The sequence below is a fragment of the Rhinatrema bivittatum genome, chromosome 14 (genome assembly GCF_901001135.1).
Source record: "Rhinatrema bivittatum chromosome 14, aRhiBiv1.1, whole genome shotgun sequence".
NCBI classification, from domain to species: Eukaryota; Metazoa; Chordata; class Amphibia; order Gymnophiona; family Rhinatrematidae; genus Rhinatrema; species Rhinatrema bivittatum.
In genome coordinates, this window is record NC_042628.1 from 12,536,561 (window position 1) to 12,564,522 (window position 27,962).

Here is a 27,962-nt window from a genome sequence, read left to right on the forward strand (position 1 = left end):
TTTACACGCAGGCGGGCAAGGGCAGACGAATGTTCCTGACTGTCTGTCTGTCTGTCCGCCTATCTGGCAGGGGCAGAGAGGGCTGCGTCTAGGCACAGGCTGGGATAAGGGGGGATGGGGCGAGCACGTGGCAGGCAGGGAACGGGTTTGCAGGGCAGCAGGGAGTGGCCTGCAAGGCAGGTGCAGCTCGTGAGCCGTCAGAGCAGGGCGGAGCCGCAGGAGCGTGAAAGTAAAACGAGTAAGACAGGTACGGGAGGGAGGGGGAGACTCGGGCGCGGCGCTCGCGGAGGCGACAAGGGCCAGGCGGGGAGCGCTGCGGCCAGTGGCAGGCCACCCCCGGAAGTCGTGGCCGGCAGGGCCTGCTGACCTCCTGGTAGGGTGATCGGGAGAGGGCACTTCTAATAATGCGAGCAAGCGCATGGACGGGCCCGTGTGAGGTTCCCGAGGGTCAAAGTTTAAGGAGCCGAGAGCTTCGATTGCACGAGAGCCGACCTTACTAAGGCAAGTACAGTGGAAAATAATGTACCGAATCCATGCATGTGCTGGCTGTGGCACGCGTTTTGGGATAGCAAATGATGTTGGGTTTTTAAAGAACTGGGTGTAGACTATGTTAAGTTTTTTTCGTATGTGTTATCTTCAAACGAAACTACAAATGTTCCTTTCGTTTTTGGGGTTGTCGCAGGCCATACGTGGTGTTAGTGCGCGCTCAAACCAAACCAAAAGCTTTAGCCGTGCACACCCCTTAAAAGTGACTTGCTGAAGGTTGCCGAGTGGTAGTGGGGAGTTTAAGTAAAGTCCACCAGTTTTCCTGGCTTGGATTGATTTCAACGCTGGGCTACCCATCTTCCCGGTCTCTGAATAATCCCAGAGAATTCAGTAGATGGTTGATTTTATGCCGCACCAGTAAAGAAGAGATCAGTACATGAGCTTCTGGCCCTCCCCTGCCAAATCCGATTTGTTGTCACAGAGCCTTTCACAGGGAACAGTGCTACTGCTTCCTCCCTGTAAAGTTGACTCTATAACACTTTTCATTCAGGGTACTGTGATATATGTCAGGTAGTGATGGCCAGACTGATAGGCCGATGTAATAAGGCTGTGCATACATTAACAAACAGGCCAATGCAGAAAGATGCATTCAGATAAATTCACCTTTCTCCCTGCACTTGATGCACGTTTTCTGCAGACAAAAGGTACTGCCAATGCAGCAAGGAGTTTGGGGCAAAGACAGTGCATGTTTCCAAACGGGGATATTACTTAGCACACTTGCATGTGGGCATTTTTAGTTAAGTTTTTAGTTTTTTGCCTTTTTAGTTAAGTTTCCAGCCCTATGAAAAAAAGATTTAAAAAGTTTTAAAAAACTCTCTGGCTAGCTATGCAGTTTGGATAAAGTACTTGGGCTAAATAGCAGCAACCTGCAGCAGACAGTTAATGATATGCTAATACATCGAGAGCTAAAAAATGCATAAAAATTTGTATAACATGCATTCGACACAGGTCGAATGAACATTTTAACTCAGGAAGGGGATGCACCCCTTCCTGCATACAAATCATAACAATGTGAGATTTGCGTGGAGAAACACTAATTTGTGCACACTTTACTCGTGTGTGCATTAAACTCTTTCAGGTCGATGCAATAATCTTGGTGGTAATAAAATATGCACTGGTTTTCATGCATTCGACATGCACTCCTTCCTGAGTTAAAATGTTCATTCGACCTGGGTCGAATGCATGTTATACAAATTTTTATGCATTTTTTAGCATATCATTAACTTACTGCATCAGGAGCTAAAAAATAATAATCTTGGCATTAAAAATGTGCACTGAAAACCAGTGCATATGTTATTACCACCAAGATTATTGCATCAACCTGAAAGAGTTTAATGCACACACATGAGTAAAGCTGTGTGCACAAATTAGTGTTTCTCCATGCAACTCTCACGTTGTTATGATTTGTATGCATAAACCATGGTTTGTGCCCCAAGCATATTTTTGGGTTAGCATGCTTTTTTTTAACTCCTGATACATCAGCATGCCATTTGCTTATTGCATCAGGAGTTCACTCCTTTTTGTTTTGTAAAAGGTTGAGTAAAGAAAATGCGGAAGTTCAGTGCCCATGACAGCACCGGCTCTGAGTATGTGAGAGAGGGCTCACCATTGTTTACGTCCAGAATGGAAGAGCAGGAAGCCGTGTTCAGCTGGGTGCTGGGTTGCTAAGAGCTCTGTACACAAAGACTGACCATGCCCCGAGGGTGGAGTGCGAGAGTCCTGTAATGTGCACAGTAGCAGTCCAGTCAGTGACTGGGACTCCTCTTCCTCGCCGTTTGCCGATGGAATAATTGACTTCTTTGTAGTGTAGAGTACTGGTGGTCCACAGAAAATTTGGAATTTTTGTGGCTTGTGTTATCTTTGGAAACACCACTGAGTGTTTGGTGACCTCGCAGGTGTCTGAGTTTTTGTGGCATCTTACTGGTCCATTAAAAGGTATCGCACAACCTAGAAAGATTTCAGCATGAAGCAGAATCAGTTTTTCTGTTCCTCTCTTTATGATCTCCAGTTACCTGGGAAAGCACAACAAACAGTGTAAAACATGAAACAGTCCTATATCAGCTTTGTTCCTGTTTATGTGATACCTGATATGGGGCGAATGAAAACTCCCTGTGAACCTGCACGTTCATTAGTGGACTCCAGGTGTACATGGATTTTTCCATCATCGCATCTCTTGCAATGTGAAGGATTGTAGAACTTGATATTAACAGTAACAACAGTTTTGCTAAAAATAAAATCAGCAAATATAGCAGAAATCTTGGTACAGTAATCTTGGACATACAATTCAGATTAATGTAATTTGCATATTTTCCGAACCCTACTGGAAAGCAATAGCGCTGGCTCCCTAATTGTGCAGCACCTTCCATCCTTCCTGATATCAACACGTTTTTCATAGTCGTAGTTTAAACCTACAAAAGCGGAAGGACCGTATTACACAGGTTTTAATTGACCTTCACTAGCTACCAGTTATCCAGTGGATAGAGTATAAGATTGTCACTGCAGTTTTCAGATTGATTTCTTCCCTAACCTCTCTGAGGTCTCCTGGATATTCCATCGCAACAACAAGGAACCGTTCCTTTTCAATTGCAGCCCTTGGTTTCGGGAACTTTTTTGCCTGAGGCTCTTCGCCTGTCGTCAGTTTAGACCCTTTTGTGTAAGCTGTGTTTAAGAGCAGAGAAACATGTGAGATTTCATTCAGAGATTTATCTTTTAGGTGTCACACTTTTTTTTGGTGAGCCTCCACTTTTATGGCTTGTTCTTTTGTACATCGCTTAGATTTACATTAAGCGAGTCACAAATGTTAATAAAGATTAAAGTAGCCATTGCTGACCTGGGTGGTCTGGTAAGTGACTCGGTGTTTTGCAGGTAATTCTCTCATTGGCTCTAATGAATAGCTATTTGTACTTTAATTTTTGTGATTGCTAATAGTAAATTATCCCCTGGCTATAGCACATCCCGTCATGTGCCTGTGCTATAATTACACAGTTACTAGCACTGTGCTAAATATTCATTGTGGCTTTGTTTTGTATTCTACTGTAAGGTTTTATATGTACATATATTTTAAAAGTGGTGGTTTTTTTAATTGGCTTCTGGAAAGACTGAATCTCCGTAAAGCGTGGTGAAATAGGTCATTAGGGCCAACTAAGCTGCCGCCTTCCAGATGGGTGAGACTTCTGTCATCTCTTCCATTTCTCTGGCCATTGTTTTCCTCGTGTGTGTGCCATTCCTCTTTAAACTCTCTCTTTTGAAGTTCACAGATTGCTCTTGTTCAGTAATTCCTTTTACACCTGTTCCACAGGGATTGGTGTCTGAGCTGAAGTACAGTTCAACAGAAATAGCCTTTTATTTCACCTTCCCTGCCCGTCCATCCTTCAGGGCACGGTGCTGAAGACCAGAGCTCTGCTACATGCGCCGAGTGCAAAAACAGCACGAAATACAGGTGCAAAGGACGTCTATCTTTCACCTCCTCTCGCTCCTGAAGGAGGTGGTCCTTTCATGGCAAGGATGAAAAACACTCTGGGTAGGGCTATGCAGCCAAAACGTTTTCCTTAGTTTTGTGGCATTTCCACTTTTTTTTTGTATCATTTACATTTTTTTTTAACGCATGCTATTTTTTTTTTAAACATGTACTAAAACCATTTTAATGTACATCAAACCATTTAGCATGTGTTTAAGTTTTAACATGCACTGAAACATAGGGAGGGTAATTTTCCAGGAAAGCAGTGTTTTAGGTCCAGAAATGGCCTCTTACAAAATTGCCTACCCGATACACGGTTAACCAGACTGAACATTCTTGGCAGCGGAGCTGGGGAGTGGTTTGTCCGTATGTTTATAGTGTTTGGATTTTAAAAACTATGGGGGTAATTTTCAAAAGGATTTGCACGCTTCAAACTGTGTTTTACATGTGTAAATGCACTTTCTGCATGTAAGTGAGCTTTTGAGAATTGCTATACTATATACCGTTGAATTGTCAATAGGTTATACGTGAGTGCGTGGGCTTCTGAAAATTGCTAGGATAGTATGTTACATTTACATGCGTAACTCCTTTGAAAATTATTTATACATTTTGTACCTGTTCACTGAAAATGTGTGGAGATGTTTTAGCAGCTGCAAGTAGATTTGGTGGGATAATTTTCAAAGCAGACTTACTGCGCCACAAGCCCACTTTGAAAATGAGTGTAACTTAATGCATGATGTTACAAAATTACCCCCTTTAATATGTGCTACAGTGAAACTAATCCTAAGTAAATTCAGATACAAAACCAGACATCCATAACCAGGCCTAATCAACAATAGAATCAAATTAAACGTACAATCAGCATTGTTTGTTTATGGCCCCCTTTTCCAGCCAGAGAGGTTCAAACAGAGCCGGTTGGACATTACAATGACTGATGCAGCTTCCACCATCAAATGTCTGCATAATATGGCACTCTAGCTACATGGAATTACCTCAGACAAATGAACTAAAAGCATCTTGAAATAAACTCCTTTCTACTAGTTCCCTGAATCTGACGCAAAACCAAGCGACAAGTTTGTACAATCTTCTCTTCCAAACTAGGCAGGGAAGCAATCCCGACTCCTAAAACTCAAACAGCTGAGTCTCTGATCCTAACATTGGGGCAGTAAGGAGCGGAGAAATTCTCCTGACCCTCTTTCCGTTCAGGGGTTTAGTATTAGGCCATTATTGGACATCCACTGAGCAATAACAACCATTTAAATGAGCTGGCGTCTCTTTCTCTCTCTTTCCCCACTGGCACCCACAGCTGGATATTGTTTGCACAGAGCATAATCTCAGTGCTCAGCTTCCCTAACACCTTTGCCAGAGGAAGAAGATGGATGGTAAATACAGAGAGCAAGGGAGGGACCCCACAGGGAACACCTGAAGCAGAGAAAGAACAAGTCTCCATCAGCATCCACTGCTTCCTGTCCTCCAAATAAAATCCAAACCACATAAGACTCCTCTCCACAATGCCAACCTCCTGAAGACCATCCACCAGGATTAGATGGTCAACCGCATCAAATGCTGCGGTTAAATCCGCCACAGCATCACTGCCTCTACCCACAAGAAAGGTCTCCATGCCAAAATGACAATGACACCCCCAATTGGCATCTAACTAGCAAATCCCTCATTTAGTGTGATGTAGACACCTCCAAGATTAATTAAAGAATGGTCTATGAATTCTTACTTCCTAGCCTCACACTTGCTTGCTTTTAGTGTAAGAGAAGATGGTCCCGCTAGGTAAGCCTTGAGGTGAAGTAGGATCTATACTGAACACAAAAAAGACTCTATTTCCTCTCTCATTCAGGCCAGATATTATCTTCCAGCTCGCTGGTATGTATTTGTGGAGGAGCTCATGATTCAATTTAACTTGGATACTTATATCTTCAGCATATTCTAGACATGTTTCCTCGCCCTATTGCGAGGGTACATTTTTTTTTCTTTTTTGGCTCTGGAAGTTTCCTTTTGTTGCTTTTGGGCTTCCAGTTCAATCAGAACCAGCCTCTTCTAGCGGGCTAAGGTGGCACCATGAGCCTTTATACTGCACCCCTCACTTCTAGCCCAGCCAAAGGTCACAGATCATGGCTCTTTATGGAACCAGATTCGTGTGCACCCTGGGAATAGCCAGGAGGAGTTGTCGTCCTTGTAGGAGCCACAGCCCCGGAGCAGCTCCTACCAGAGTAATCTTAAACTAATGACCCGCAGGCTGGTAAGTCAACAATAAAGGACTGTGAAAAATGGTGCTGCTAGACTTTTGTGCAATTAATCACAAAGCGACCATGTAGGAAAACGTAAGGTCAAGCCCACCGTGCACGAGCTTTATTTTATTTATTAAACATGTTCAGATACCGCATGATCGGTATAAGACTAGAGAAAATCCTCAGTATGTCATGAGACTATTCATTTGGTTTAATCTGTTATTTTTTTGTGCATTCAACTATATTTTTTTCGTCTGTTGCCGGCTCCGATTTTCATGCAGTGACAGATTCTGCCATCTGCTTCCTCTCCTGATTTGTTCTCACTCATCTCACACATTAAAGAAAATAAATCTAACTCTGTGTAATGGACGGCAGGGCACCCAAGGACATCCAGCCCAGTCCGTGCCCATCCCCCACTTCTACCTCTTAGTGTCTCAGTAAATCAGATTTGGGGAGGGGGAGAGAGAGAGAGAGAGTCCCAGGCCTTTAATAGGACATTTTTTCTTTACCCAGTTCTACCCATAGGAACATTGTCAATGACTGCAAATAACGACCCGAAGGGTCTGCCCAGCAAGTTGTTAAGGGTAGTAACTGCTGCTCTGTGCATGCTACACCTAAAGTTACCCTAGCTTACCCCACTTCTTCATATCCATCCTCCTATGCTTAGCCCAAACCCTTTTGATTACCATTCACCTCTTCTGGGAAGGCCTTCCATGCATCCACCACCCTTTCCATGAAGAAATATTTCAGAAGAGCACTTTAATTAAACCAAGCGTCCTTGCCCAAAATTATCCCTTACCTTAAAAAAAAATTGTGTTAATGAAAACAAACCCACCCAGTCATCCCCTTTTGGAGCTTTCCGAATAATGCTCCTTCCCAATCTAAGTTGGTACCCGAGGAAACAGGAACTTACTCAAGGTGACAGGGAGTGTCGATGAGGGAAGTGGTTTCACTGGTCCTTAACCCATTGCTCTAACCACTTGGTCACCCCTTTTTCCCTCATGTGAACAATACTAAGGCTGTTCGAGGGCCTGGGCTAATATTTACGGTACTGTCTTTCCATAAGTAGGCTGAGCCAGAGAAGTTCCGATTCAGATGGGTTTAGGTTGAGTTAGGGCCTGGTGTAATATTTGCACTGCTGTCTTTCCATAAGTAGGCTGAGCCGGAGAAGTTCCGAATCAGATGGGTTTAGGTTGAGTTAGGGCCTGGTGTTATATTTGCACTGCTGTCTTTCCATAAGTAGGCTGAGCCGGAGAAGTTCCGATTCAGATGGGTTTAGGTTGAGTTAGGGCCTGGTGTTATATTTGCACTGCTGTCTTTCCATAAGTAGGCTGAGCCGGAGAAGCTCTGATTCAGATGGCCTGGTTATTTGCAGTGCTACTTTATCATGGGTAGAATTGTTGGTGTTCGGTTATTGTTCTGGTATGGCAGGTTTGCTCTATAGGGTCTGAGTGCATTTCTTTTGTGTTGCAAGGTTTTGTATTGTAATGCTTCACAATGTGCCTGTTTAGTGGAGGGAGATTGTATTGCTATTAATGAGATGACACAGAATTTCTATGGTGAGTATTAACTTTAATATTTAAAAGTGTGATGTCTGTGGGTTGTTGGGTTGTGGTTTTTTTTTAACAAGCTTGTTCTTGGGAGGTGAGCAGAAAAAGCTGACTTTTTGATTATTGAGTTTATTTTGGAAATGTATTACTTGCCTTATTACTTTAATGCCCAAAGCAAGGCACAAGATGATGGGGAGAAGGAAGAAGAGTAGAGATATTGGGGCTTGGGCCCATAAACCTCTCAACGCTCCTGTGGACCAGCGTCTTTCCACTGCTTATTCAATAAATGCTGATTTTCATTTTTTTCACTGTGGGTGTTTGTTTTATGTTGCTTAAAACCTAAAAACAGAAACTCTAGATATAATCTTTGTTTTAATAAGTGGAATATGGGCCATTAATTGCTAGGAAATGACAGATTCCCCAGCACAGCTGGTATCTAATTACAGTCCACTTCTGGGAATTCAGGCTTAGCAAGCCCCTGAAGTTTCAGTGGTAATTAGTATTGTTATAAATTGTTAATTATGTTTTAGAACATCAGTAGCCCTCGTATCTGTTGCTTTTGTTGGAGAGTGTCCTTGGAATGGACTTATGAAGCGGTCATTAACCAGCAGGCTAAATTAAACAAAAAAAAAGAGGGGGAGGTTGTCAAGTGCCTGCCTTACTATGGAACGAATCTTAGCCCAGGACCACTGCTGGAAAACCCCAGTGCTGAGGATGGTCTGACACTCGAGGATAATAAAAGTGCTAGAACATTGCTTAGCTGGAATGCTGTCCATTGCTTGCTTGATTGCACGGTTGTAACAGGAGCCAATGTTTTCTCTACCAGTGCCGTTCTGTCCCTTTAGGGGTATTTTATTATAAATCTGTACTGCCACACCGAGGAGACACCTTTAACTAATTAGGAAGAAATATGCCAGAAAGGTTTCCTTTAATCTCTCCACACAGACAGACAAATTTTCTTCTGCTTCTAGCCCACTCCACCTGGGCCCTGATGATAGATTCTTCCGGTTCTCCATATGAGGTTGTTTGCATCTGCTCAGATTAGTGATTGGGATTCTTCACATGCTCGGTCACTGCAGAGGTGAAACAGAATAGGAAGGAGGCATCCTTTCGTTGGTCACTGACCTCGCTGATGAAGATTACACGTTTGTCATCAGGTAAATGGAAAATCCATTGTTTTTAATGATTCCAGCTACGGGCAGAAAACATTGTCGGCTTTGTTATCTTAATTTCCTTGTGCTGTTACCGGAGTGTGCAAACTGATTGGATCTGAACCTGAAGGACGACTTTTTCATGTGGGGACCAGACCATTTCTGGAGGGCCACTTTCAGGAAGGCAGCCATCCATGGACCTCTAACAGTCACTGAGGGCTTAGCATGGAGAGAGGTCTCAGCGAAAGCTCGTACTGTTGGTTGCCTTACCAAGAGAGATGATCTGAACTATGGAATGATGAAGATACTAAGAGAGAGATCATGTGAAAAAGCGTAAATGATAATGCGAGTTATTACTTGGCCAGAGACCTTACCTGTATTAAGATAAGCGGAAGAGACTGGAGGTGAAGATAGCTTGATATCATATTATTGTATGATTCCAGATGCTTGATGAGGAACTGCTCTATGCTATGCTTGATAGCTTTTGAAGGACAGATTCTTTTTGCCGTAGAAAGTCTCCAGGGCACTTTTAAAGTCCATAGTTTGTTGTTTTTTTTTTTAAAATTGGCCTATGAAAACCTAAAAATCCATTTCGCATTGTGGTCCTAGTTCACCTGCTCGGCCATCATCAGTCAATAAACAAACACTACCTATGCCTTGTGGGGGGGGGCCCCCCACCCCCCCGGCCTTCCTCTCACACAATTTCAAACTATGCACTTATAACGAGGTTTTACCCACACAAGGACACAGGCCAGCTTTCTGAGGTAACGTCACTCGCAGCGGTGCATGAGCGAGAATATGGCAGGTCACCCAGAAAACCCTGCTGAAGGCCCTATTGTAACCCGTGTGGGCTGTGAGGTGGCAGCCTCCCTCCCTCCCTCGCCCGAGTTCAGGCAGACTCTTGCAGCTTGGATGGGTTTGAATCGCCGCAGGAAGGCTTCGCTCTTTCCAGCAGGTCCTTAGAGGATGCAAAAAAGCCCAGAGGAACGTTCCGTGGGGGAAATCATTTTGACGGCATAGGGGGATGGGCGGGGGAGGAGCTGCCGAAGGGCCCTAGTGTGACATCACCAGCCTAATTTTAATAATAATCCCTCTCTCATTTCTTTTTATTCTCAGCCTTGTTGTAAAGTGTTTGAGAGCTCCTCCCCCCACCGTGATCAGCGTAAGAAACCCCCAGTCCGGTTGTGCTGACCCTAAAAACCAAGCCTGAGCGGTGAATGGAAACCTCTGCTAATAACAGATGCACAGTTTGTATCTCAATAACCTAAGCGAGCTGGAGACTTAGGAATAAAACCCTAAGAAGGTGCTTCTTGCTCCCTCTTTTTGATCTTACTCCAACCTCCCCTTTTATTTTGTCTTAACCTGTTCTAGTCCCTCTGCTTCTTTCCAGCCGGAGCTTCCCTAAGCCCCCCCCTGAGAAGACTCAGATGGATGATGGTTTGGGGTGGATGCTAAGTGAGCTATTGCAGGAAGCCGGGTTCCCTAGTGCTGCCGCCGCCGCTCTGCCAGGGAGGTGGCAGATGCTTGGATATCTGACTTGGGTGGGGGGGGGGGGAGTCCAGGCAGTACCAGGCTGCGGGTTAAAGATTGATCTGGTCAGTTCAGCGATAGGCCCCGGCTGGGATAGCTTCCGTCTTATCTGCTTAATGTGTAACCAACCAGTCCCTGCCGGAAAAGGGGCGGCAGGTGAGCGAGAGGAGGAACATTATGATATAAGAGAGGATTCTGCACAGTGCAAGGCTTTCCTCCCATGGTGAGAGAGAGAGAGCACGAGATTGTTACAACTAAAGCACTTTTCAGATGCCCCTTGACGATTTAGATTATTATTTTTTCTACTTTTCTTTATCTTGCTTCGCTTCTCTTGGTGTTCGGCAGGGGAGGGGGTAGGCAAGTCAGGGAAGCACAGAATGAATTGGGATCCAGGGGTGCAGGAGAACCTTGAACTCCTGCTCCTCTGAGCTGTCGCTCCCTTTCGGTGTCTCTCTCTCTCTCTCTCTCCTCGATTGCGCCCTGGCTTCCCACCTTGGCTGACTCCTCCCTTTTTCACTCTCTCTCTCAGTTTCTCCTTTTCTCCTCCCTAGTGTTTACCTTCCCTCTCTTGTTCCCTCTCCCAGATGAATAACACCACCGAGAGGGCAGCTGCTGCCCCCTTTGAAGGCAGCACTGTCCTTACCAGCCTGACTGTAAGGATTGTGCAAACTACGCTCTCCCCTCCCATGGACTCGCCAGCCCTGGCCACTGGGGCAGTGCCCCAGATGATGGTCATCAAAAACTCTTCCCAAGAGGGCTGGCACTTCTTGACGACCGCGGCAGCTCAAGGCATCTCGGGAGTCTTTGTGTGGTCAGCGCTCATTCTCACCTGCCACCAGGTAAGCAAGGGAGGCACCGTAAGTACAGAAGGGTCTTGTTGGGTTTGAGCTGCAGGGGATCCCCTAGGGAGACTTGGCAGTAGCAAGGACACGATCTCTGTTTATAGGGTGCCCCTCTCCGAAGCACTTTACAGTTAGCTTGCTATTAGCTATCGGTGTATTAGGGATGGGTCATGCCCTGCATTACTGCTAAGTAAAGTACTCATTCCCTGAGCCAGAGCAAAAAGTCTTGAAATCTGGCAATGGTTATGAACCAATCCGACAGTGAACTGATGCAAACGTTGCCCGGTTGATCCTATTTCACCAGCTCCCTTCTATTTTAATTTTTTTCTCCCCCTCCCCAGATAGGAATAGTTCCCAGTTCTCTGAGAATGGATGGAAAAAAAAAACCCAAAACCAGGGATAATAAAACATAACCACCCTTTCCCATTGGCGGCATCAAGGACAGGGGGATGTCTCTAGCTGTCACAGATGTGGAGTTGGTTAGCTTAGAAGATGGACTTTGTCCTTCTGTGTGCTGTCAAGTTGCGCTCATCCTGTTGTCAGGCTCTCCCTTATTCTCCTGCCTGGCTTTAGCTGAAAATATGAGGAGTCCTGTGATTAGGAAGAGTGACCACCACAAGAGTATTGGGCAGGGATCCCTGGACAGTGAGCCAGCAGCCCAAGAGCTGGCATTTATCCAGCAGTGTGCAGACTCTCGGGACCTCTGACACAGCAGCCGCTCAGTGAGGCAGCTGTGCAAGAATTTACCTCCGCTGCTGTCATGATAGGCGGTCATCAGGTCAGGGGAGGGAGTGCCAGCACTATCTCCTCCCATCCTTCTGACTGCCCTGCAGATATTATAAGCAATTTTTTTTTTTTTCTTTACAGGAACTTTTTTTTTTTTCCCCCCGGGTTTGATCAAAATACAAACTGTTTTGTGCTCCACTGGGGGTGATCCTTAGTTCATGGCTCAGACTGAAAGAGGCCAAGAAGCAGTTTATATTTTTATAGGTGGCTTTAATCCTGCAGGTTTCGTCGGTGTTCCTGAAGTGAGATCGGGTAGCAGGGCATCGATCCCTCCTATTGCACAGGTTTTCAGTCTCAGACTAAGAAAAACAACTCAGCTCATGAGTCGGACCTTACATTCCATCTTAAACAAAGGCCAAAATGTAATAACATATAATATATATATATATCTAATAATAATTTTTATTTAGTGGGAGGTTTCATTCTCCTGCTTTGACAATAGTAGTAACATTGCAAACTCCAAGGTGAGGGTTGCCTGGCAGGGCACTTAACCCCCGTATTGTCCAGGCACTCGCAGTCCAAAGATCATGAAGGGACCATCCCCTGCTTATGGTTCAAAGCTGACCCTTTATCTTCATGGAGGCTGCATGCATGTGCACTGCTGCTCATGGCATCATCCTGTCCTCAACCGGGTTGGGTGGCAGAGCTTTAAACTCGCCCTGCCAGGGTCCATTCTAGTTTTGTGTTTTTGTTTTTTGCTGCCCTGTGCAAACAATTACTGTACTGAGCTGCTCCTCCCCCCGATTAATTCAGTGCCTGTCCCGGGCCTATCAAAGTCCAGCTCCATCCTGCAATTTATATATTTAAAAACTAACAAGCCCTCCCGCCCAGAACCCATGGATAAGGAAGTGTATGAGGTACCCTAGGCAAACTTTATAGCCTTGCGCACGCACACTCCCACACCCTTTACGCACACACACAAATATCACTTACAACATGCATAGTATATTTATGTGCACTCCTGTGGCGCCAGCCAGAAAATCCTGCAAAAAAGTCACTTGGAGCTCCTATGGAATTAGACGTTTTGTAATGCGTGCTGGGTATGGGCTTGGCTCTCAGAAAGCATGCCCCCACACATCTTCCGCTCCCTCCCCCCTTAGTATGCCACTGCGGCCCACTGATTGTCCTGCTTGGAGGGGGAGGGAGCAGAAGCTGTGCGCAGGGGCCTCTACATTTTTTTGCTGGCATCCTCTCTTCGGCCCCCGGCTGGTTAGGCTCTGCCGGTGTCCTGCTGCCTCCCCAGGTGAGCCGCTCCATGCAAATGCACGGTATGTACACCCGGTCACGCCGAGCCTCCCCCTACACTCACACACTCACACTCACACTCATTTCTCAGACTCCGTGCTTGAATTTTACCTCAAAATAGCCAAGGAAGACATTTGTATCTCAGCTGGCGGTGGTCTTCAATTCCAGAGTATGAATAAGATTGGGAGAAAGCTGGTTGCTTACTAGTGCCCGAATCCCTTAATACCAAGCTGAGCATCCTCTCCCTGCCAACCAAACAGGAAGCCTATTTAATTTTTGGTTGAAAAGCTTGCAAGCTTTCAAAGATAAAAAGGAAGTAAGTGGACTCTTATGACTTTATTTGCATGGCTTCCCAAAGCAGAAACTCGCTTGAAGCTGACCTGTTGACGTCTGATAAGGGTTTGCACTGCCGAACTGTTACAAGCTGCTCTCTCTTTGGTAACTGTAGATCTACCTGCACTTGAGTAATTACACCGTCCCCAACGAGCAGCGCTACATCATCCGCATCCTCTTTATTGTTCCCATCTACTCCTTTGATTCTTGGCTCAGCCTCTTACTCATTGGCAATGACCAGTACTACGTGTATTTCAACTCCGTCCGGGACTGCTATGAAGGTAAGGATGGCGGGGCTCGGGCACACGAGCTTCAGGGATAAAGCAGGGTGGATTTACCAACAGGCAGAGTAGGCAAGTGCCTGTGGGCAGCTGCCCTGCCTGGGCGAGTCACTTACGTTAGATCGTGGGCCATGGTGCTGCCCCATCTTGGTGCTTGGGGGGGAATTGCCTGAGAGCAGGTGAGGATATAAATCTGCCGCTGTGGAGAAGGATTTATGGGGGAAATGAAATGGAGAGGGTGCAGGAGGACCTAGAAGGAAGGAGGTGGAATAAAATGAGCCCTCAAGGGTTGGCGGTGCACCAGAGCCTGGGAAATTAGAAAATGGGTGACCTTGGGCAGGAATAAGATGGTAAAAAGGGAACCAAACTGGAATATAAACTAGGAGAGGAAGGCAACTGGAGTTAGGAGAAGAGAGGCAGTGTTTGGTTTGGTTTGATTTCCTGCTATTTTGGGTTTTTTTCCTAGGTGGCTTTTTGTTTTGGTACTGGTTATATTGTTGTGATGTTTTTATTCTAAGTCTTATTGTTCTAATCTTGATTTAGTATGTGATTATTAAATGCCTAGTATATGATTAACTGTTTTTATTTGGTTATTTACACAGTCTCATATTCTGCTGATTCCAAACTTAATTCAATGTGGATTACATTGTAGAAAACCATCTATAATCAAAATAGAAAAAAATGAAATATCAAAGGCTTGTATCATTCAATCACATTGTTGTTTTCTGTGTGGCGCCCTGAATAGTGGAAGGTGCACCGTACAAAACCAGTATGCTCCTGCCTGCAAAGCCTTGTGTCTCAGACCCACACATACATGCATGCGTCGTTCTCTTAATTTATTTAAAGAATATTTATCTTTTCCACTTTGGTTTGGTTTTGAAAACTTTCATCCCTTGTGTGAACCAGACAACCTGAGCAGCGTCTTTTTGCTAATATGGCTCTGTCTGCAAAGCCCTGTGTCTCAGATACTCACACGTAGGCACAGGTAGGCAGGCGCACACACACACGTAATACATGCACACAAGCTTCCCCACCACATGCATATACAAGATGAGCTCCCACTGTTACACTCACACTCACACACTCTCACTTCAGCTGCTGCCATGGGATGGGTCCACAGCAGGCCGTCTTCTTCTAGTGTGGCACAGCCCTGATTGTGTGAGCCTTAGCCCTAAGTGGGTAGGCTATGACCCACCCAGACCCACTTCTCCGCCAATGTTGTGGATTATGAACTGGCTAAAAGACAGGAAACAGAGAGTAAGACTAACAGGTCAGTTCTCTCAATAGAAGAGGGTAAATAGTGCCATGCCCCAGGGATCTGTACCGGAATCGATGCTTTTTAATCTTCCTCTATAACAATTGCTGTTTAGCGCTCTCTACAGTTGGGCAATGAGAGGCATATAATAGGCTGTCAGTGTAGTTTATGGAGAAGCTCCCTTGGCTTCTGTATGCCAGGGCTGGTCTCTGGGTATAGCCCTCCGGCCATACCGAAGGGCTTTTTGGACCACAGGTATGAGTGCCACGACGTGACCGACACAACCCAGAGGCTGGCCGTGGTCCACGTCACGGGTGGGTAAGCATATCCGGGCACAGGCTAAGCGATGACAAGGATCCACTGAAGACCGGAATCAAGACTGCTGTTGCACCAAACCTTGCAGTGTTTTTTTTCCAGTAACCCACAAAATGCTAAACAATTCAATAACTTAAGTCTAGCTGACTACAAAGTAGTGCTTTGATTCTTTCCAAAAGTTAAACATTTCATTCCTTCGCTCCATGCAGAAGGTAAAGAATTTCCCAACACAGGTGCTTCCTGTGAAAATGCTCTGTGTCATGTTTCTTTCTAAATGAATCCACTTTAGTCATTCCACGTGCCTGCACCGCTCTCCTGATTTCTGTGACAGAAATAAAATACTTTAGTCGTCGTATCACTTGGACCTTAACTGGCTGATCCGGCTACAGTCTTGATATGTGTTCTCATTGTCCAGCTTGGAAGCCATTTGCTCTCCCAAATTCTGTACATCCATCCGAAATTTGGCGGGCAGATATCGCCCAGAACTACATGTGATAAGTTATCTGGGCGAACTTTCCTTCTCCCCCGCAGCATTGTGCTCTTTTGCGCATGTAACAGGATCTGATTAATGTACATCCACTGCTGTGTCACTGAAATAACTGCACAAGAGCCGTGCCTTCAGGAGTGCAGGGAACAACAAATTGAGTATCATCTGCATAAATAGAATAAAATACCCACAATGATGATAAGACTTCACAATGGCTGCAGATAAATATTTAATAAAACTACAGACAGCCTGACGCCCTGAGGGACACTTTAACTCAATTGTTTCCATGTAGAATATTTATTGCCCACTTGTGCTTGCTGTTTCCTGTTCAAAAAAGATTCCATCCTCCCGATTCCCCATGACTTTAATCATTCAAGTAAGATACTTCCTTATTGCTCATTGTATCTCGCTCTCCAGTGTCTTGGCATTGAGTAAATAAGAAATATTAGGCCTGGATGGACCATGGCAGGGCTTATGAAATCTTTCCTGCTGACTCCTGCTGGTTTTCAGGCTCTCCATAATGAATATGAATGAAATACGTTTGTATATCCTCCACTGTATGCAAATTTTGTCTCGTGCATATTCATTGAGGAAATCCTGAAAACCTGACTGGCTAGATATGCCTTTCAGGAGAGGGTTAGGAATCCCAGTCTTGAATGGTACAGAGTTTTTTTTTGTGTAGTCTTATGGTTAGGAAGAGCTTTCTAGATGAACTATGGCAAGTGAGGCCAGCTGCAGTCCTCAAGAGCCACAAGCAGGTCTGATTTTTCATGATATTCATAAATTTGCATGCTCTGCCTCCATGGTATATAAATAGCTCTTGCATATTCATTAGACTTCCTGAAAATCAGGTGCATTTTTTGGCCTTTCAGCAATGATGTTGGCCAACCCTTGGTTATGGTAATAGTATGGGGAAGAAGGCTGCCTGGTTTTACATTGCAGCATGCAGAGACTTGCAGACCTGGGAAATCATAATTACAAGTTCCTGTATGCGGTGGGGGGGACAGGACTGGAGCTAGCTGGCAGCTCTGTTCTGGGATTAGTTTGCATAAGCAGAGGGATGCTGGTGGGAAATGAGCCCAATGACCACTACACCCATCTGACTGTTTTGATTTTTAACCAGTGTTTGACATTTTGAAAAAATACAAGGTGGGGTAAAAAGCAACAAGCATGTGCACGACGTATATTCCTTCAAAAGAAGACGTGAGTTTACTAAAACCTAGTTGCTCTTACAGGTGTTCAGCTGATCTTAATTTTTGTTCCATTACATTGCTCTGCAGATTTAAGACTGTTATTTGATTTTTATGTATTTGTCATATTAATATATTTTTTCAATGTACATGATATTTTTATGTATTTACAAATGTATGTTTTGAAATCCGCATAGATAGCCAATATTTCAATGCGTAAAATAAGAAAATGATAAAACACTCCACTGTTCATTGAGTCAAGAATATAAGGGAACAATAAGGTGGGCCCAAATGATATCTCGCTGCTCATTGGGGATGATGTAATTACTCAAGTGCATGTAGAATTCCAGTACCAACAAGACAGACCAGCTTGTAATAGCTGTTCAGCAATACACACTACAGTATTTGATTACGCAATGCAAATAACGTCAGGAGCCATAGAATGTTGGCTATTTGAGCTGACGGCGTAGCCGTAAGCAAATTTCTGTGAATGGATTAGTAAAATCACTTGTTCTTTTGAAGGAATATATATAGTGACTATAAAAAGCCTACACTCCCTTGCAAAGTATTTAACTTTTTGTTGCCTTCTGGCCTGGAAGTAAAATGCACTGAACCAGTGTTTGTTTCACACATCCTATCCTGCAACTGCCATTTGAACATATATTTCAGAATTCCTTAGAAAATGAAGCAGAAATAAAAACATGGAGTAGACTAGTTTTTGGGATAAGTGACCTGCCCCCCCCCCCCCCCCCCCAGACTTCTGTAGTGACCGTAAATATTTAAAGCTCTGGTGTAACCAGTTTTCTTCAAAAGCAAGCAACACCAAGTGAATTGGCCTTACCTGTGTTTAAATTATACTGATTAACTTGATGTCGGGATAAATTCAGCATAAGTTCTTATTTGTTCTTTCTGCTGGATAGTGCATTTCAAAGCACACCCCAGACATGAGCACAGAGTTGTTGTTCAAAGAAGTCCTGAAGGAAAAGCAGAGATTTGGGGATGATGTAAAAGAATTACAACGTCCTTGACTAAAGTATATTCAAGATGATTATTAAGACATAGAAAGTTGTGCCTAGAACAGGCTGTCCCTCCAAACTCAATGACCAAGCAACAAGGGACTAAATAGGGAGGCAACCAAGAGACCAGCATCAACTTTAAAAGAACTGTAGGCATCCATGACCAACACTGGTCAAAGTGTGCAAGTGGCAACACTTTCACACAGGCACTCCACAAATCTGGCCTCTATGGTAGGGTGGTAAGAAGGATTCAATAGTCAAGAAAGCCCATGCAAAATATGCAAAGGCACACTTGAGAATATTGTAGCCATGTGATCTGATGAAGCTAAAATAGAACATTTTGGCTTGAATGCAAAGCGTTATATTTGGTGAAGACCCAACATACGTCACCCAGAGAACACCATCCCTATTGTTAAGTATGGTGATTGCAGTATCTTGTTATGGAGATTTTTTCATCGGCAGAGACTGGGACACTTGTCAAGATAGAAGGGACAATGAATGGAGAAGAAGTCTGAGGAGAAAACCTCCTGCCCCCTGCAAGAAATCTGAAACTGGGAAAGAAGTTGAGTTTCCAATACAAGTACCCAAAACACACAGCCAAAGCTACACTGGTGTGGCTAAGTCAATGTCTTGGAGTGGCCCAGTCAGACCCTTGAATTCAATCTAATCGAAAATTGCTGTCCATCATTGCTCCCCAAGGAACACAACAGAACTCAAACAGTTTTGTAAAGAAGAATGGTCAAATAGTGACAAATCCAGGTGTGCAAGGTTGTGGGGACTTATTACAAGATTCACAGCTGTTATTGTTGCCAAAAGTGCTTCCGCCAAGTACTGACTCAGGGCGGTGAAGACTTATCTGATTGTTTGGATTTCAGTTTTCTTTTTTGGATACATATATGCTTTGTCCCCCAATAAAACATTTCTTTTTGTCCCAAAAGTTGTGGCATATGATGTATTGATTTGGAAAATAAACTAAGCACATGTAAGTCTGATTCACTGACACAACAAAATGCCATTTTCTATAAGAAGATAAGAAATGCTTTGCTAGGTCAGACCAAGGACCCAGGGCTGATGGAAGAGTATTTGGCACCCTAGGGTGTCAGTTACCCCCTCCCCCAATGTACCTAATGGTAGCAGCTCCAGCACAGCCTCCCTTCTTTTGTAGCATTAGCTTTCTCCTTCATGTTGGTGGGATTATGCCACCCTAAAAACTTTGGTGCTCTAGCTGACCACCTAGTTTGCCTAACGGAAGCACCGGCTGTGCAAAATCCATTGACCCCCCCAACTTCCTCCTTTGACAATGGTCAGTCTGGGTCACAACTACCAGTCAGCTCCTAAAAAGTGATCTATTTCGTGTTACTCCCAGGGCTAGCAATAGCTTTCTTTAGTCTGGCTGGCTAATGACGTTTCCTCCAGGAACTTGTCCAAACCTCTTTTAAATCCCGCTACGCTAGTTGCCTCGACCATGTACTCTGGCAACAGATTAGAAACGGAGAAATTTGACAGAAAAAGACCATGTGGCCCATCTCCTCTGCCTATCCACGCCAACTAATTCAGCTTAACAGTCCCTACCCCCCCCTCAGAGATGTCCTGTTTGTCCCATGCTTTCTGGAATTCAGATACTGTTCTTGTCTCCAGCACCTCCAGGGGGAGGCTGTTTCACGCCTCCACTACCTGATTTCGCAGCTGGATTGTACATTGAGTAAAAAAGTACTTTTCTGTTATTTCTTTTAAATCCTGAGTTTCATGGAGTGTCCCCTTGTTGTAGTGTTATTTGAATGGGTGAATAAAGGATGGGTTATTTACTCTTTCTACCCCACTCATGATTTTATAAACTTCTCTCATGTCCCCTCTTTGATCCAAACCAAAGAGCGCTCTCCTGTGCAGCCTCTAATTATAGGGGAATCCTTTATCATTTTTGCTATGTGTTTTTTAGATGGGGCAACCAGTCCTGCACCCAACACAGAGGGTGCGGTTGCACCATGGCTCAGTACAAAGGCGGTAGGATATCTTCTGATTTATTCTCCATTCCTTTTTGGAGCATTCCTAACAGCTGCTGGACATCGGGCTGAGGATTTCAACGTATTGTCCACAAGCACTTTGAGGTCCTTTTCCTGGGTGGAAACTCCCGAGACAGAACCCGGCATTGGGTACCATTAGTTGTTTTTTCTCTTTTTATCCGCCATCACCTTGGAACTTTGAGCATTTGAAATTTAATGTGGAAATCTCCTGCTCCTCACAATCCACTACTGTTCCAACAACGCTGAATAATTTTGTGTCCTCTACAAATTTGATCATCTCCCATATCCTTCTCTCTTCTGGATCATTTATGAATGTTAAAACAGCGCAGGTCCCAGTTCTGATCCCACTATTGACCTTTTTCTCCATTTGGGAAACTGACTGTTTAGTCTTACCTTCTGTTTCCTGGTTTGTAGCTAGTTACCAGTTCACAAAAAGGACACTGCCTCCTATCCCATGACATGTGCCACAACAGCACCTCCCCAGCACTCTCTAAAATGTTATCTAGTTGACATGTAAGGTCCATTACCTTTGCAGCAGGCACGCAAGTTGCCAAGTGATCCCCATGCCCATGGCCACCTGCTGTCTACATTCCTATATTGACTGGATCACCAACTAGATCGGCAGTTCTAACTCATCCCTTCCGGGCACCACACCCCTAGAAATACATCCTTGGTGCAAAGATAGCCAGTAATAATCTTATTGTATATGCTTATGTTTTTCCATCCAATATTTTTGGATGATTTGCATGTGTTAATGAGGCTGTTCCCTCTTTTTTTCTATGTGATTGACATTTTTTTGCAAACACATTTTCCAGGCCTGTATTGCTAATATTTTGCGCTCTCTCTCCATCTCCCCAGCATTTGTGATTTACAGTTTTCTCAGTCTCTGTTTTGAGTACTTGGGAGGAGAAAGTGCCATCATGTCAGAAATTCGAGGAAAGCCCATCAAGTGAGTGCTCGTGTGCGGTGGGCCAACTTGGCTGGCTGGCTTCCTCCGCCCCTCACCTCTCTCTCTCTCTCTTCCACTTTTGTTGTTCTCTCTTTGCAGGTCCAGTTGCCTTTATGGCACCTGCTGTCTGCAGGGAATGTCCTATTCCATCGGTTTCCTCAGGTTTTGTAAGCAGGTGGGTATCTCTCTCTGTGCTGCCACATCTACTTGGTGGAAGATGCAACCTGGTATGGATGCTCACGCTTTATGCTGTTGACATTCTCAGCCTCCTAGATTTTAGATGGAGAGAATATGAACAATAAAACACAGTTTCTGAGATTACAGGTACAGAATGCTGCATTCTGTGTTAGCAGTCCTGAGTTTTTGTGGGCAATATCTTGAAATCTTCAGCTCAATGTGTTGCAGCAGTCAAAAAAGGCAAATAGAAGGTTATAGGAATTATTTGAAAAGAAATAGAGAACAAAACTGAGAATATCATAATGCCCTTGATTAGTTCCATGGTGCGACCTCGTCTTGAGTACTGTGTGCGGTTCTGGTTGCTCCATTTCAAAAAAGACATAGCAGAACTAGAAAAGGTACAGAGAAGGGTGACAAATGATAGAGGGGATGGGAAAGCTCCCGTAGGGAGAGAGGCTAAACTGATTAGGGCTCTTAAGCTTGGAGAAGAGATGACTGAGGGGAAGGATATGCTTGATTTATAAAATCATTAGTGAGATGGAACGGGTAAATAGGGAATGGTTAATTACCCTAGGACTAGGGGGGGTCACTCCATGAGACTAGCAACCGCCACATTTAAAACAAATTATAGGAAGTATTTTTTTTTTTTTCAGTTGATGCACAATCAAGCTGTTGCCAGTGGACATGGTCAAGGCAGCTTAACATAATGGGGGTTGGAGAAGTTGCTGAAGGAAAAATTCATAAGCAGTTATTAGCCAGGGAGACTTGAGAAAGCCAGCGCTGACCCTGAGAGTGAGATCAACTAATGGGGATCTGCTGGGTGCTGGTGACCTGGACTGGCCAAGGTCAGAGACGGGATGCTGGGTTCGATGGACCTTGGTATTATCTAGCATGGCACGTCTTATGATGTTGAGCTTTCAAGTGACCAGGTTTATGTTTAATGATTGTGAATGAACTATTTGTGAGCCATTTAGTAAATTTGATAAGTAGTATATAAATTTATAAATAAATACATAGGCTGATCAAACTTTGCGGTATTAAATATATATCTTTTTTCCTCTTTCCCATGTAGGCAATGCTGCAGTTTTGCATCGTGAAACCTATCATGGCCCTGGTCACCATAGTCTTGCAAGCATACGGCAAATACCATGACGGAGACTTCAAGTGAGAACTTGCTTGGGATATAACGCCAGGCAGGAAAGGGATAGTTTCTTTGGAGTGGGATTTAGTGTGACAGGTTTTTTCTTGATGCTGGAATCTGGACTGATATTACCTTTGCTCTTCGCTGCGGCGTTCTCTTTAGCCCTTGGGTGCATTTTAAAGTAGGTGAGAAATGTAGAGCACCATCGCTTAGCTCTCTGCATTAATGTTGTTCTTCCCTCTTCAGTGTTCAGAGCGGGTATCTCTACATCACCATCATCTACAACTTTTCCGTCAGCCTGGCCCTCTACGCGCTTTTCCTGTTTTACTTCGCCACCAGGGACCTCCTGCTCCCTTTTGAGCCTGTCCTGAAGTTCCTCACCATTAAGGCTGTGATCTTCCTCTCCTTCTGGCAAGGTAAGGACCCTTGCTCCAAGCTTCTTCTCCATCCTCCCCTTTCTTCTGTGTTGCCTGCAAAGTAAGGAGCAATGCTGAAAACACCAGCGCTTGCAATATTGCTAAAACTAGAGCAGCGATGGCGAACTCCAGTCCTCGAGTGCCACAAATGGGCCAGGTTCTCTGGATATCTACAATGAATATGCATGAGAGAGATTTGCATGCAGATCTGTCTCATGGAAATCATGTAACTATTCAACTAATATGAAGCTCTCTTATGGCATAGAATTTTTAAAATGGTACAGAATGAAATGAGAGAGGGACAAATGCTTACAAAAGAGGTAATTACAGAATTAGGTTCTGAAGAGGACTCTGTTTTAAGATTTGACTTGATGCAGGAGTGACTTGCTGAATACTGTGGTCTTAAAGCATGGACGGCAACAATTTAGGCTTGTGGTAAAGGTGCACTGCAGTGGACAGTATAAGCTCATCACAAGTCATCCTTCCTGTATGGTTCCCTATGGATAAAGGCTTCTGGAAAAGGTTGGGCTTGCAGGGTAGTGAGCTCCTCTGGCTGGCATGCAAACACAGAAACTTGGGTTGAAATAGTCAGGCCTCCCCTCTAACCTATGTCTTTTTCAGGGCTTCAAATCATGTACAACTTGACCTAGAGTAGATGCAAGATCCTTGCATGCCTGCCCCCCTGCCAGCCAGAGCCCCCTGCACTATTTGTGCTGGGAGAGGACAGAGCGGCAATGCCAAGTGCCGGCACCGGGCGCTAATGAACAGTGCGCACTCCGCGCAGCCTAAAGAGTGGGTTGCATGGCTTCCCCATCCCGGTCTCCCACCGAGACCACACGGCAAGTGCTGACTCCTGTTTGGTCTTTCTTTCTTTGCCCTAGGGATGCTGCTGGCCATACTGGAGAAATGCAGCGTGATCCCCGAGGTTCAGATTATCAATGGGAAAGAGGTGGGCGCGGGGACGGTGGCTGCCGGTTACCAGAACTTCATCAACTGCATTGAGATGCTATTTGCTGCCATTGCTCTGCGCTATGCTTTCACCTGCCAGGTTTACAAGGAAAAAAAGGAGACCTCGACAGGTAAGAACACCTGTACTGTACTCCCGATGTCTGTCTGTAGGTATAAGGAAAGGAAAGCACCTATTTACTGCCCAGATAGCTGTATTAGTGCCTGTCAGTGAGGTAATGCAATGGATTGGGGGTTTACTCCTGTTCTGCACTAACAATATCTTTAGCTATTTAATAAGAGGAGAACTGCCGCCTCCCGTACACCAGTGCTTTGCAGGCAAGGAGAGCCAGAGGAGAGCAAAGGACCTGGGAAGGGAGCATCCCCTATGTTACCAGCGGGGCTGGAATGGAAATTTACAGGGTGAATTGAAGCCCACTCACTGCGTACCTGGACAGGAAAGGTTTGGCACTTGGAGAAAGGGGGATTTACCAATGCCTGGATTTCTTGAGGCCGATGCAATCTTGTGCGCTCAGGCTAGCGCACGGCTTCTCCAGTGATCGGTAGCGCTGGGCTAACACCCGATGCAATAAGCGTGTCCATCTCATCACACGTAAATGCCATGGAGGGGAGGCTGTTAGCTATTGCCCCCCGTGTAAAAAAAAATTCCCATGCGCCCGATATGCAGGTTATTAGTATGTTTAATGCCAGCCCCGGAGGTGGCATTAAGTCTTGCCAGGTGGCAAGGGCTCACTGAAACTAAACAGAAACATCCTGCTTTCTGTGGTTCCTCCTCCTTTTAGTAGCGTTGCGACACTGAGCAGGAGGATCCACAGAAAACAGCAACATGACAAAAAAAAGAAAGTCTTGATGGGCAGCCAGCTTAGGGAAACGGGCACTCGAGTTACCGGCGTCCATTTTCCTAACCCGTGGCTGTGCGCTCGGCCACATCTCCCGGGCACCCGATGCCAAGGACGCACAATTGAACCCTAGCGTGTCCTTTTCGGCGCGGCACCTCATTTCCATACTGCATCGGGTGCCCGGGAGACCGGGCTGTGCGCACATTTGAAAAAAACAAAAAAAAAACAGCTTTTTTTTTTCTTCTGCTTCTTATTAATGCTGAGTGTGTTCTTTTTAAATACTTCATCACTCCCTTTCTTACGAATCGGTAGTGGGGCGCTGCTGCACCGATCCTTATCAAAGCCCCATGCAGATCTTCCTACCAGGAAGACGAGACTCAGCGCAAGGGATTAAAGAGGAAAAAAAAAAAGCACAGTTTGAAATAAAAGGGGTCAGCGGTGATGCATGGGGCAGGACCTGGGTTCAGTTCCCGGCTCGGGTCTTCCAAGGCCAGGGCTAGGGCTGCCCCAGTCGACCTGCATTGGCGGTGCCTCATGACAGCAGTTGAGGTCGCCGATTGCAGGACTCGGTTAAGGAGCCGGGAGGGGAATCCCCCCCCCCCACATCATCTCATAGCCCAGCAGAGCTTGGTTCTGACTGAGCTGGAAGTCCAAAATATCCGGAGGGAACTGCTGCCTCCCCTCACCCCCCCAAAGAAAGCCAAACAGAAGAAGGTGCTTTTTATTTTAGAGAGTGTGAAAATGCATAAAATATATTATGATATAAAAAAAAGGCAAGATAAGCACAACAGAGGCAAGAACCAGGCAAGCTGCTGTTTTGAAGAACTGAGCAGGTTCTGCTGCCCCTGGGCCGTGCGTTCCTAACACTTTCTCGCTCCTCGTCCGCAGGGAACGTGGCGCCGATGCAGAGCATCTCCAGCGGGCTGAAGGAGACCATGAGTCCCCAGGACATCGTCCAGGACGCCATCCACAACTTCTCTCCTACCTACCAGCAGTACACCCAGCAGTCCATGCAGGAAGCGGAGACGAAGACGGCAGGGCAGAACGGGCAGCCGGGCCCGAGGAGCGGGCACGGCGGAAAGCGGAAGAAACAGATTGAGAAAATGATGCTCATCGTCTCAGACGATGAAATGTAAACTGGGGGAGGGGAGCAAGTACTGCTGCTTGGAATAAAACCCCCAGACTAACTCCTTCTCCTCTCAGCTCCCCTCGTCTCTGATTTTTTTTAGTCCCATGGGGCAGGCATTGCAGAGGTCCGAGTGCTAACCCAAGTGGCTGTTGGGTGCACGTGCAACCGCTGAAAACCCTTCTGATTTTTCCGTTCCCCTCCACCTCTGCGAAGGAGCAACAAGCAAAGGACCATGCGCGCTGCTGCTTTACTCCTGGGCCTCTTCACAGCTGCAGGTACCCCCACTAAGTCCATCGTCTGTGTTAAATTATTTTGCCCTGCACAGCCTTTCCTTGCCGGATTTCTTCAGTTTTATGGGACAGACCAGTCTGGCCCGGCTGCTTTGGGATTCCAAAGACGCAGTCCTTGCGGTGCCCAGAACGGGGGTTTTGCTCTGAATTGGTGAACCAAAGATTCTGTCCGAAACCCCCGCAGGACAGAGTCTGGCACGCTGTTCTTATATGAGTGAGTGGCGTCTTGGACAACGGTGTTTTGGGGGGGGGGGAAACGTGCGAGGCCGTTTCGAAGAGCACGTGGCTTGTCGGGGGGAGTTTTTTCTTTGTGGTGAAAGAGTTAACGATAAAAATCAAGGTTTCAGCTTCTTCCAAGAACAGCACTACCCCTTCCTCCCCCTACCCACAACTGGATTGGACCTGGCAACCTGGGGCTGGGCTTTTGGGAAGGGTCTGGGGCATAGGTGCATTTATTTTTTACCCTGGTGTCGGAGGGTGAGGCGAACACTGCAGGACCTTCGCTCCTCTGTAGTCGCTGTTGGATCTGTGGAGTAATTGAACTTGGATGAAATAAAATCAGAAGAGCTGCCATTTTGGATCTGACTGCGGACAGTTTGTACAGATGGAATGGAAGAGGCTGCTAGGCTGTGTGTTGCATGACGTTTTTGTAAGCCACGTTGGGGAAGATTTACCTCTCTGCAAATGATAGCAAAATCAGCATCAGGCTAGTACTGGTGAAAGGTCAAGGACCGGTCTCTAGTTTGGTAGCTAAGATTTAATGCTAAAAAATGCAAGGTCATGCATTTTGGGTTACAAAAAATCCAAGGGAGTGGTCCGAGTAAGATTTGGCAGTGCTCATATCGATTACCACTACTATTTACCATTCCTGCAGTGTTACTGCAGCGATGCAGTGCAGTTCAGAGTTAACCCATCAGTCTTTACTCCTGGTTTGGATTTAAACTACTCACTGTTCAAAAGCTGAGCTCAAGATGAGTTACATGCAGATAGAGTAGGTATTTCCTATTTATTAAAAGCATTTTCCCGTAGATGCAAAATGGGAGAAAACCTTAGGAAACAGGCGTCTAAGATTTGTAGTCGAGGCAAGAAAGGGTGAAGTGACTTGGCCAAGCAGTAGAGAAAATGATGGCAAAAGTGAGAAGGAGGTGTGGGGGCAGAGGAATAGCCAGCGGGGAAGAGGGAGGTGCTATTGCCTCTGCAGAAGGGGTTGGTGCCAGTGCTTTTGGAGGACCGTAGTCAAGGCTGGGCCAGAGGGCAGCTCGTAAACGAATCAATAGGGACGTGCACTGAAAACATGTTTGTGTGTTTTTTCTATTTCATGGTGGTTTTCCGGTTTATTTGAAAAACTAAATAAAATGAATTCCTTTCTTAAGTATAAACTTGTAAATGATGGAGAAGACCGAGCGATCTCACTCATTGTAGGAGATACGCCGCCTGGCTTGCTGATGCAGTTTATACTAAATTTATATATTTTTCATTTGAATTCTGGGTTCCTGAACTTGCTAGCGTATCTGTGAGCAAACGTTTTTTTGAGTGTGGCACATTGGCCTCTGTTGGAAACAGGATGCTGGGCTTGATGGACCCTTGGTCTGCCCCAGCATGGCAACTTCTTATGTTCTGTGCTTCTATAACTCTGCCATGCAGCTGGCAGAGCTTCTTGTGAGGTTGGAGGTAGCAAGGTCCCATGGATGAACCTCTCCTCAATACCCACTCTGGCATACCTTGCTCTCCCTCTATCATCCTTCTGCCTTTTGTAGGTTTTCTTGAACCTTCTTTGTTCGTGGTCACCGGTGCTACTCTACATATCAGA

General features: G+C 45.3%; 1 protein-coding gene across 2 annotated transcripts; it reads left to right on the forward strand.

Annotated features, from left to right (window-relative positions):
* Positions 1-236: 236 nt before the first annotated feature.
* On the forward strand, positions 237-27,497 carry TMEM184A (transmembrane protein 184A). Of its 2 annotated transcripts, none has more exons than XM_029576670.1 (9): positions 237-501; positions 11,059-11,313; positions 13,796-13,961; positions 21,104-21,194; positions 21,294-21,369; positions 22,444-22,535; positions 22,759-22,928; positions 23,810-24,007; positions 25,622-27,497. In XM_029576670.1, exons 2-9 carry the CDS (start codon positions 11,059-11,061, stop codon positions 25,867-25,869), a joined length of 1,296 nt encoding a protein of 431 aa, XP_029432530.1. In that variant the 5' UTR covers positions 237-501; the 3' UTR covers positions 25,870-27,497. The 2 variants fall into 2 exon arrangements, with proteins under 2 accessions (XP_029432530.1, XP_029432531.1); XM_029576671.1 differs by lacking the exon at positions 237-501 and adding an exon at positions 10,061-10,247.
* The last annotated feature ends 465 nt before the right edge of the window (positions 27,498-27,962 follow it).

Excerpts from the sequence above, each read along its gene's own strand:
- TMEM184A (XM_029576670.1), top strand. The coding sequence starts at position 11,059 with ATGAATAACACCACCGAGAGGGCAGCTGCTGCCCCCTTTGAAGGCAGC. Across the intron at positions 21,370-22,443 it reads TCCTCAGGTTTTGTAAGCAG|GCAATGCTGCAGTTTTGCAT; the intron begins GTGGGTATCTCT and ends TTTCCCATGTAG. Across the intron at positions 22,536-22,758 it reads TACCATGACGGAGACTTCAA|TGTTCAGAGCGGGTATCTCT; the intron begins GTGAGAACTTGC and ends TTCCCTCTTCAG.